Source organism: Bombus impatiens, unplaced genomic scaffold (genome assembly GCF_000188095.3).
Source record: "Bombus impatiens unplaced genomic scaffold, BIMP_2.2 scf_2222, whole genome shotgun sequence".
In the NCBI taxonomy this organism is placed as follows: domain Eukaryota; kingdom Metazoa; phylum Arthropoda; class Insecta; order Hymenoptera; family Apidae; genus Bombus; species Bombus impatiens.
The window spans coordinates 1,807,832-1,819,076 of NT_178641.1; the positions used below are offsets into that span (position 1 = coordinate 1,807,832).

The 11,245-nt window shown below is 38.0% G+C and overlaps 2 protein-coding genes and 1 long non-coding RNA gene across 7 annotated transcripts in view; 1 reads left to right on the forward strand and 2 right to left on the reverse strand.

Annotated features, from left to right (window-relative positions):
* Positions 1 to 2,665, reverse strand: part of LOC100746519 (potassium voltage-gated channel subfamily H member 8) — a 29,150-nt gene extending 26,485 nt beyond the window's left edge. For all 3 annotated transcript variants that reach the window (XM_024371997.2, XM_003494358.4, XM_024371998.2), the window contains exons 1-2: positions 2,527 to 2,665; positions 546 to 656 (exon numbers count right to left, since the gene is read on the reverse strand). In XM_024371997.2, the coding sequence (XP_024227765.1) occupies positions 546 to 621 (76 nt within the window). In that variant the 5' untranslated portion in view covers positions 622 to 656; positions 2,527 to 2,665. The remainder of the gene's footprint in view (positions 1 to 545; positions 657 to 2,526) is intronic.
* LOC117152462 lies at positions 1,552 to 7,981 on the forward strand. Its single transcript, XR_004462849.1, has 4 exons — positions 1,552 to 1,659; positions 2,650 to 2,853; positions 6,541 to 6,658; positions 7,107 to 7,981. It is a non-coding gene; the product is annotated as an uncharacterized LOC117152462 (long non-coding RNA).
* On the reverse strand, positions 7,761 to 11,121 carry LOC100746637 (protein kintoun). 3 transcript variants are annotated; one of them, XM_003494359.4, is made up of 5 exons: positions 10,555 to 11,121; positions 9,250 to 10,470; positions 8,974 to 9,178; positions 8,751 to 8,901; positions 7,761 to 8,671 (listed from the first exon to the last, which is right to left on the reverse strand). In XM_003494359.4, exons 1-5 carry the CDS (start codon positions 11,077 to 11,079, stop codon positions 8,395 to 8,397), a joined length of 2,379 nt encoding a protein of 792 aa, XP_003494407.1. In that variant the 5' UTR covers positions 11,080 to 11,121; the 3' UTR covers positions 7,761 to 8,394. The 3 variants fall into 3 exon arrangements, with proteins under 3 accessions (XP_003494407.1, XP_012248656.1, XP_012248654.1); XM_012393233.3 differs by having other exon boundaries at positions 8,959 to 9,178; XM_012393231.3 differs by having other exon boundaries at positions 8,751 to 9,178.
* Positions 11,122 to 11,245: the final 124 nt, after the last annotated feature.

Sequence of the window (11,245 nt, forward strand, 5' to 3'; positions counted from 1 at the left end):
CTATTATATAATATTTTCCTGCAGCTATGCTCGGGTCAATCCATCTTGTCCGAGACATATCTTCATACTTTTAATATAGATATTTTCTATATACACTACCATGCGTCGGTATTTGGACTACGTGATATCATAAACGTGGATCTAAGATATGTTTCGTATGAAACTTTATAATCAGATTTTTATCTTTTATTTTGCTTACAGAATTATATACAGTTAATTAATGCTCGTGATTCGTGACTTGTAAAATTCCGCTAATGATATTAATTCGATTGCGTGCGAGATACGGATGAATAAGTAAACTGCGTTAAGTTACATCTCTCTGAAATTTCATAATCTTTTTTGTGAAATGGCATAATCGCGTAACTTGTGATTTCTGAAATTTACTTTTCAATTAAACTCGTTACGTGTATCAAGAAGCAAACACGTCTATTAACACTGACAACTTGCATAACTCGTGTACGAGTGATTGAAGCTTTTCAATTCGTCTATTTTCTAAATAATTGAATAAGCTGATTTGATCAGATGATTTTGTTGAATATACTTACGGGTTCCATCGAAACGAGTGGCGATAGTATCTAAGAAAGTATTTTGTGGGGCGAGGAGGCCCTTCCTGACCGGCATTGGGGCCGCCCCGCCGCGCTGTCAGGCGCTCGAATCTGCAAAATAGGGAAGAGAATTTTGTTTCAGTCCAAGTCATGCGATATTCTTGCACCAATTATGCGCTCGACATGTATGCACACACTTATACATACGTAAAATGTAAATGCGCATATTCGGATATAAAGCTTGAGATCGTTTGTGCTTTATGCATAAGCGTGCCTAAAGCTTAGGAATATATGCATGAGGAAAAAAGGTCTGAGTCTTCGATAGGTAGGTCAGTGGTCCAATGAAAATAAAGGATTGCGTGTAGTGCGGTAGTTGCAGTGATAGATGATTGCGGTTTAAGCAAACTAGAATGAAGTTATTTTTAGACAAGAGTTTTAATTTAACACGTTCCGAAAGCGGCCACACAGCTTGTACAGAATATGTACTTCGATCTTTTTCTTATTCTATTTTTACACGTCGATCTTTGCGATTCTCTGTGGTTCTTTTCAGCGTGACTTTAATCTTTTCTTTCGTTTCAGATATATACGCGCAAATTATGTTTTTGAAAGCCGTGAAATAGTCGTATATTTTTTGACAGGAAATTCCACACACGTTCCTCGTTCGTGTAATTTTATGAGTAGACGCAGAAATGCATTTGCAGCAACAGGGATCTCGTTGAAAAGCGTGGAAGTCGGTGATATTCATAGCTTTTCATTATTGGACAGTTCTATTGTTACTCACGTTCTTCAATGGTATTTGTGATTTCTGGAATTAATCCAACTGAAGTTGTACTTTTCTTTCATTCGAATTATCCATGGATACGGGTCGTTAATTTATAATTATAGTAATGTAGTTTACGGGGAATCTCGTATTTACATTATCGCGATACCATGTCACCGTATCATAACATTGTATCTTAAACGCGCCTACCATCGAAACATATTCTACATACTGAGTTAAAATTTGGTTACATGTTCGATATAACTCTTCGATTATTTCTGAGAACGCTGGAAATAATGTTCATTCCATTCAACGAGGATAAATCAAAAGGAGAGGGGATGTCAATTTTTAATGGTGAATTATTTATTTGTAAATAAACAATAATGTGATTCGCGAATGAAGAATTAAAATGAAACACGATATATATATATATATATGAATTATATTAAAAACGCATAGCAAACCAATTAAGCATTAATGCTCGTTTCTGCGCTTTTTGTCATTATTCAGCGTGGAAACATTCATTTTGACTTGCTTGCCAGCAAGTGCAATTAACCTACGGCTTTGTATAAAATAACCCGTCCAAAGATTAACGTGCGATTTAATTTATTTGCTTCTTTTTGCGAGAAAATTAAAATAAAAGATGGAACGCTAGCATTTCATTTATTCGCAAAACAGGTGTGATTGATTTATAAAGCAAATCTATATATCCGTATAGCGATTCGGGCAATGTAACAGGTGTGAGAAGAGGATGCGGTATAGGATATATTCATTACGTGTTTATCCTCTTGTGCAAAATAGACTTATTTGCCAAACGACTCTGTTCAGTCGCTCACTTCATTACAAAAAAATTGAGCGTAATGTTTTAAAAGAATTGATTCGAAACATTCTAAAAAATATCTACTTTCTAAGGATTCTTTGTTCAAAGATCACCGTTTACATCGGTTACGACACGTATCTACCGATTGCTACCTAATAGATCGAACAACACTGCCATCGTTTCAACATTTTCAAGCTACTAGGTACAGTTTTACGAAGCTCATTTTAGTCTTTAGACACAAAACACGATCTTATAGAATTATGATAAAGGAATCTAGGGTAAGCAGTGATTCGTTTAAAATGACGTTTATGTATGCGGAAAAGATTGCATCTTGTTGTTCAATTTGCATGCAAATAGTCGAGTATTGAAATTAGCAAGTAGAATCAGTGACAGATACAGACCTTATCGAGAAAAAAGTTCTACCTCAGTGGCAGAACATATTAGGCATTGTATCGTAAACACTACACCTATTTTTGTATCCTCTGCTTTAGGTGTCCCACTAATGTGCACTGAACACGTTCCAGGAGAATCACGTATTCGTCCCGTTACGACTGATTCGAGGCTTTATCGCGACATTACAGAAGAAATCGGGAAACACGCGGAACGTTTGCTGGTACTCGCATAACTGACCGAGCCGAGGGGAGAAATTCTCTCTATCCTGATGGCCCGGGCTCCTGGCTGACTTGCGCTCCGCGCACCTAAGCGCAACATGTGGTAAACCGTTGAAGGTATACACCCATACACTTATTCCACTCTGTACATGCAAGCAGGTTCGTACGTGTACTCTGATAAGTACACTAATGCGAAACTGTGTAACCTGCACACGCACGCGCGTTGATCGTTTCCAAACGCGTGTGTACCACGAGCCATAAAACAGGGTCAAGATTTCAACCGAGGATCAAACATGTTGGTTGCACAGTCTTTGATGATTATCTCAGGCAGCATGATTGATGGCTCGTGTCCTGTTCGAGAAAACAATCGAACGATCGTCGATGTAAATACGAGCTTTTTGATCACGTTCGAAACCTCAAATACATCTTACTTAGTGGTATGATTTATCGGCTACGATGTATTGAATAAGAAATTAAGAAGCCTCGCGCGTTCTTTGAGCCATTTTAGGATCGTACTTTCCTATCGGTAGAATCGTCATTGCGCGATCTCTCGTTTCAATATTATGTTAAGGATTTTCTTAGAAGTCCTTTCTTTGGTGGAAACGAAAGTGAGGCGTAGAAACTCGAAGATCGTAACGGTTAAACGATAGAAATACGGCCTGGAATTTTTCTTCGTGATACGTTAAAAGATTAAAGGATCTCGTCGAGGTAAAATTAGATTAATTCTTGAATGTAACTTATGGAATGAAATTGCGGAAATCTAATATTTTATACCTAACTTCGACGCGAAACGCAATGTGTAAAAACATTTGACCTCTTCATATGCGAAGAAACTAATTAAACTGTTATTATGTTTTGTAGAGCAGACAGGATAAAAAAATAGTGTCATCGCGTAGTATTAGTTTCTTGAATAGAAGTAAACTTTTGTAAAAGATTATTGTAGGAATTAACCTAATACTGTTTTATAGAAAAAACGAATTATTGAAAAGAAAAAGATGCTCGAAAGATTCCCAACGACTTTGAAAACGTCCCGTTTATTTCAGCGAATTTTTCTTCTCGTTATGTGAACGTGCTTTGCTTAGAATTATCTTAAATAACTTAGAATGTCTCGTGTCTTCGTTTAGGATTTGCAAGGAAGCAAGATTTTTATTTTGTTAGCTTTCGTTTTAAGAAGACGCAACAAATCAACGCGCTGATAGCATTAAATATCATATACATAATATCCTAAACGTTATGAAAATGGTAATATCGTAGCATGTATGATACCCGCCTCTAGTGAGTAGGATATTCTATAGTCACATATGCATATTGCTCCTATAAAGGTATTCATTGTTCCTTTAAAGCCCATGTTAGATAGACTATATATGAATTTGCTTCTTATCACGATATCGTGAATTCTCCAACGATTTTCCGTCGACAGAGAAATTTAAATTTACTTCGATAGCGTCGGTACGAAGATTTTGTCGTTTATCGGCTAATCGCAACACGATGTACAATTCTAAATGCATAAATAGGAACAGAACTATCTATTCGCAATTATAGCGGACACTTAAAGAACACATAATTTTCAGGCTGAAACGTATAAACGAAAATAAATAATTTCAGTTAAATTATCAGAAGAACTTGTACTTATTATTGTACCTATTTATGCCGCCATTATATTATATATCCGTGTTTATTTAGATCAAAGTTATTTCTTTTCCAATCAACCTGTTTCCACGGAATATATGCGAGTAGAAAGTACCGTAATAAATGAAACGCGATCATAGATCGGGAACTCAGAAAATTACCATCGTTGTGATTTCATGCACCGTTTCATCGACTTTTCCCTCAACACGATATATGTATTTGTGGTGATTGTACGCATGAGTATATATTGAATGAAACGTTAACTTAGGTCAGTTTCGTAGTATTGTATAATATGGCCGCACCGAAGAGGGTCGATGACTGTATTTGCGTGTTAGTCCATCGTGAACAGAGCATGCAATCTGTAGGCGTCTCTGATATAGATCGTTGTAAAAAGAAAATCCCCTTCGACTGTTTAATTCTATAGTCTATGGGTTTAGCGAAACATGGACAGTAGAACCGGTATGTGACATAGCAGACCCGGCAGGAGTCAGGAGATTCAGACCAATGAAGAATCAATGGTGTCTTATTAGAGTATCGTCTTCGTATCATTTTCATTTTTATATTAATTTCCGTTACTTGTACGTATACATTTTGTCAAGCGTCTGTAATAAAATTTTCCCGTTCGTTTGTCATCTTTGCAAGTTAAATATTCTTTGCTCGAACGAAAAAGAGTTTCTTCAAACGTGATGTACGTAAAAGGCAAATCCGACATGTCGGCCTATTTTCAGGCACGAATTCAGCAGCGACGTCAATGCACTTGCGAGAGTAGCGCTTGGAGGTAACATATCAGCTTGCAATCAGTTGGTAATCCCCCATTTCATAGAAAAAATTTCAATACGTCAATTCCTTCGATATTTTCGCGAAAATCTATTTCGATCTCTTCTCGAATTTTTTTCTCAGCTTTCTTCTTAAGTGGATTTCACCTACTTTATAGAACCCCACTTCGTCTGCCACAATGGTGTTCGATACATTTTCTATAATAATCCAAGTAGGGTTCCCTTAGCCAGAAGGTCTCTATAAGGTGCGCGAGACTAAAATCTTTCACGAAGTGGAAAATATATTTATTTTTCTATCGTACACGCTACAACGGATACGAACGTGGAATTTCAAACACGAATTTACAATTGTTCACCATGTCGAAAGAAATATCAACTCATGATACAAGCGAATGAATGTTTTCTGCTTATATAAGATGGGAACGTAACGCCGAATAATGTGTAGCAAAAAACGCGATATTGATAGGCCGAAGAAAAAATAATCTATAAAAAAATGCCTGTGTAGCACGAAAATTGTCAGTGTCAGTGGGTTATCCGGGCAGCACGGCGTATAGACGGCGCGTGGTCACGAAGCAGGGTCCATATAATCGATACTCCACTACTTCGAATACCTGACTCCGTAGGGAGGGATGGAGAAAAGGAGACGGATTGAGATAAAAAAGAGGCAAGGAGGTTCTAAGGATACTTACCATTCTTTTTCCTCCCGGTTTACCGAAGGATCTTCCTTGCTTCCCCAAGGAATGTTCGAAACAACAAAAAGTCGTACGAACAATTTCACCATGAACGATGGTAAAATTAACGAGTCCATTTTCCGTCGTCTTACCTCCCGTTCTATTCAACCCTTACTTTTCTTTTACCTTTGAACGAGAAACTAACATATTCCTGCACCGTAGTTTTTTCGCAGCGAGAAAAGACTTGCGCGAAGAATTGTGCTCAGAATAAATGTATATTATATAAATGTATACGCTATAATAAAAGTACATGCTCAAAACGTTTATTTTAGTTTAAGCACGGAATGTATGGCAGCTTTCTGGATGCGCTTTTGGGTCGCAGGGAAGTTATTCCGAGGTTAGCCGACCTCTTGAAAGCTCAAAGGAGTTATTACATCTTTGTACAAACAACGCGATCGTTGCAGACAGAAATTTCCTATTACTTAAACGTCTGAGACATTAGAAATTTTTAATAAGTCTTTGAAGCCGATAGCTCCGATACTATTATATTGAATTCGATTGTGATTCTACCACCCACGCTGGGGGATTATGTTATAAATATCTATCAATAAGTTCTTTGGTTCCACGTGATCCTGGTGTGCGAATATCTGTACCGGTGAACGAGGTTGCTAAAATCTCCGCTGTGGCAAATAACTCGCTGACGTTTAACATCTGTAATTCTCTTTTAGATACCGGTCGGCCTGGTCTGTGTTTTCCAGTGGTGCCAGGTGCGATGGCCGGACGGTATAACGACGTAACGGCTGCCGCATTGCCGATGTCGTGTCTACAGTAACTACGGTACATGGGGTACGTGTACCCTCGTGTACCTACGCCAACCTCTGACTCTCTCTAGAGGTGGACGACTTATCGACCTGGTGCTAGTCAGGCCTACCACCTTTATCTCGTCAGCAGGTTCAATCACGAAATTTATTACACGATTTGATCGCGTGAGTTTTATCAAACTTAAATCAATTTGAAATCGAGCTGACCGAGGAAACGCGAAACAGAACGATCCTCCGCGATAATGGTTAATTTTTATTTCATTCGTTGCAGATCGTACCTACAATATTTTCGTAACCGAATCCTTTTAATTATATCATAACGTATGCTATCGATGCTAAGATGAAACGGAGAGAAGATAAAAAAATCTTGGAGATGTCGACAGATTTGCGATATGTGTTCTACTCTTTAGCTCTCATTCCCAAGAGAGGGTAGTACCTTCGTAGTGTTTGACGAGAGGCCCTTGTCCTTCTAGGTCGTCTCTTAGAGTGTTTGCGAATTAGGCCGCGACCCCGTCTCCGTCGTCGCGAACCACGATGGTTCTGTGGTAGTGGTCGCAGAGGGGGCTGTGCCGCGAAATTAGAACGTTGCATTCGTGAGGGTCGTCGCTGTCTCGCTGCCGTGGCGGGGCATCAATAGGAATAATACGAGGAACTATGCGATGTAGCTCGCACATAGGTAGACGCGAGTGTAACGACCTTACACCCCCGCAGGTAGCGGGATCGATGGGCTTCAACTGCGAGCAACCTCACATCCGCAGCTCCTACCGCGGGCCAACTTCCTCCACCGTGTTGGCTGTCCCACTTTTCTGTCGCATTTTACTACTACGATGTAACGTTGTTTCGCACCTTACGGCCACTGCTTGTCGACGATAAGCGAACTTGTACTGTTTCGAATAGAAACGGTTCTGCCGCGACAAACAATGCCTAGCAACGAGGCAAGGATTCTCAAACACAGAAAATCATCGGACGTTTCATTAAAATTTGAAAATTCACTGTTGGAAATAACTTGGTATATAAATAGGGTGAATAAAATCAACTAGTTATTTGTTTAAAATATATTGTAAACGTTTCTCATAATGATAGTACGGTCTGAGAATTTTGGAATCAAATTTCATAAAAACGATGAATTAAAGTCGATCGTATCGTGAAGTTTTATTCCCATTTCTCTGTTGAGTAGAATATGCTAGTATTGTGTTACGTGCATGCTGATATGGCAAACGCTTCACTAAGAAAGCAAGTGCATTATTTACTCCGACAATGGAGTTACATGTTGTAATCGTGACGTAGATTATATCGTGATTGTTGCAAAGGTGTACTCGTTACGTTCCATTCCATTTTATAAAATAGATTTCCTCCCAAAAAATTTTAAAAAACATGATCCTTCTACTTCTTCTATACGAAATAGTTAAAATTCAAAATAGATCGCGCGAGAAACATTCAAAAGATTCTTATTTTCACATTATATTTTATAAATATAGAAGATAAAATATTATATAGAGTAAGGTCGATGTTTTTGAACTATCGAACGAAAAAATTCTATCTAGGATTGTTTCTTTGAGAACCTTCTACATTAGTACGAATATACAATTTTACCAAATTATCACATAATTCTAAGTAGATTCCATATTTTTATCTAATTCCTCGAAGACGGTCAATAAACCATCTTAATTCGCTTTAAAAGCTTTCAAAGTTTTTAAATTCGCTTTAAAAAGATTATCACATACACATTACAAAACGCCTCCGTTGGTGAACTAACAAAATCTACATATCAAGGTCGAATATCAAGTCGTTCTTGAATTGTGCTTTAACCTCGTCCTTGGCAGTGTCATCCGAGTTGTTCGAACGAATTTCATTCATTTCTTCTTTGATACTCGTTACAGTCTCAGAGACTTCTGTATTTTTTTGATTTCCTTTGTACTTATCACGGTCCTCCGTTTCGGAAGCTTCGCTTTCGCTCATTTTACGTTCATAGGCACGCCTTTTATTTCGTAATTTACGTTGGTTCTTTTTACGTTGGCCAAGAATACTGGAATTCGATCTAAAAAATTAAACAAGTTGATCGATATGTATGATTATTAAAAAAGAAAGTATCGATACAATCGCCATTGTGATAGTACCTGAATAGTTGTCGCGATACTACGTCGTTGAATCGTACTGTCTTTTTTAAGCTGGAACAATCTAATTCAGAATTTAGATCCGGTATCGAATCGTAATGACAATCTATAGACGATGCAGCCGTTCCAATTTCATCGGCACTCGATTCGGATACTGAACGCGAAAGATTATGATTGCGTTGCGATCTTAATATACTTTTTGGGAATGTACCTGTTATATTATTACTTATCAACTCATCTCCGCTGCTCTCTGAAACAGATCTAGTCTTTGTTACAGTATGACAAAGATTTGGTCGTTCTTCCATCGATGTTGTACTGTGTCCTTCAGCTTCATCGTCCGTATCTAAATGGTTTGGGCTAATATTTATAACGAAGCTACTATCCTCTGTTTGTACCTCGATTCCTTGATTCGCCTCGTCATCGTTTTTAGTCTGTAAAGCACGAGTCGATGAGTACAAGATAATCTTTCGCTTTAATTTTTATAGATATTTAAAATACTTACCGTTAATTTTTCTAGTTGATTCTTGAAAGACGCAACGTTAGAAAAATGTTTCTGTTCCATGAACTCTTCGTCTATACCAACGTAGTACTGTTCTAAATTTTCCATATCTTTTAACATAATAGTAAATACAACATTGTTATCCCACGGTTCGACCGTGACCGAATCGGGATTTACAGAATTCTCGGTTATTTTTAAACATAACGAATAGTGCTGTGGAAAAAATCCTGTACCTACAGATGTTAGTAAAGCGTGTATCCCTAAATTATTTTGTAAAATTCTATAGCGAATAGAATCTGGATTGACATTTTTTAGATTCACAGTAATCGTTAATTGATTCTTACATAAATTACAAGTAAATGTTGGCAGTGAATACTTAATGCTAGGATCTAAAAATGTGCTTATATTTTTTTTGCTAGTCCGTAATGTCGTATCACTAGAATCTTCTACATTTTCGCTCTCATATTCCGTTTTTGTAGTTGCAAGCACTGTTTCACATTCTTCAACTAATTTTGGTGTACAGTTACTCTCGTGACTCTGACTAAAAGAATCTTCCATGGAATCTTCTAGTAGTAGCGGCACAGTATTACCAAAGTTACAAGGATCACTATTTACTCCACTGTCCTCTTTGGTATTAGATACCGATACCACTGGTTGTATAACTGGTAGCGTAACAACAAGCTTCTTGTGTTTCGCATCAAACTTAGCATTACCCCTGTCTGCATCCACGCGATAAGGTAGAGGAAGCTCCAATAAATATTTTGCAGGTTTTATGCTCTTTATGCTGAGATAACGTTCTTGTACATCTAGAGAAGCATCGGTGGCAGTTTTTAGTAGGGGTAGATCTATAGTGATGATTAATCGCTTAGGTACCGTAGCATTCATTTTTGCATTTCTGTTCGTGCTAAAATCTTCCAGCTCTACGTCGGATTGGTGTTTTATAGAAAATTTTGGTGTCGTAAATTTGTTATCCGTGTCTGTACTTTTATTTGCTTTCTTGTTATAATATTTGGTAGAAGGTGACCGCTTTGGCACTTTCTCCATACGCTTGGGTCTTGGTTGTCTGCTCTTGTCGTAACTGGCCATTAGCTTCTGATAGATTTCTGGTTCTATGTCCAATTCCTCTTCAGGCTGACTCTTGGATGGTTTTCTGATCACAGTTGGATGACATATCCCTTTGTATCTTATTTGTGGAAACTTTATATTTTTCCTATCCAATTTGACCTAACACGTTCAGTAAAAATCAAATGATAAGGACGAACAGATAAGTAACTTTGTATAATGATCTAAGAAAATAGTGGTACTTACATTAAAATTATTTTCGACACCGTCTATAGCCGTGCTGTTAACGATTTTGCGAAGTTCTGCGTGTTTCGTCGATAGGAAAATGGTATCAGGATGAAATATCACATCGAAGACTTTGCAACGTACATTTTTTTTGTCAAGGTCATCACGAGGTGGTGTTAACAAGTAAGGAATAGACCATTGTTGTCCATGATGACCTTGTTCGAAGGAAGGTTGACTGCTCGGCGGATCTGTAAGTTCGCTCGTGCAAATATTTAGAAAACATTTTTTGTCTCCGTTTATGCTGGTTTTTATGACGTAACTAGGCTGTGGGGCGACGAATGTAACGTCGACGCCCCGTTTCTTCTCTAACAACGTAATTTCTTTTTGATAGACCTCCATATTTTTCGGATCAGTCACCTCTTCCACGTATTCGATCAACATCTTGCGGAACTCCTCCTTTTTCAAGCACTCGGTCAAATTTTTCAGCTCTTCTTTGGTCACGTCTAAATCCTCCCAATTTTTCCTATGTATGTCGTAAGCGTCCATCTTTCAGCCCAATAGTGTTTACAAATAAAGTCGCAGTAGAATGATCGCGAACCGCTGTACCACGTGGACGGTTGCGCCACTACGCCGGCCGGTTGAATAGCGGTCAAACACGGAACTTCGAAACGTCTAATGGCGCTCGCGCCACTTTTTTCTAGTATTCTCTACT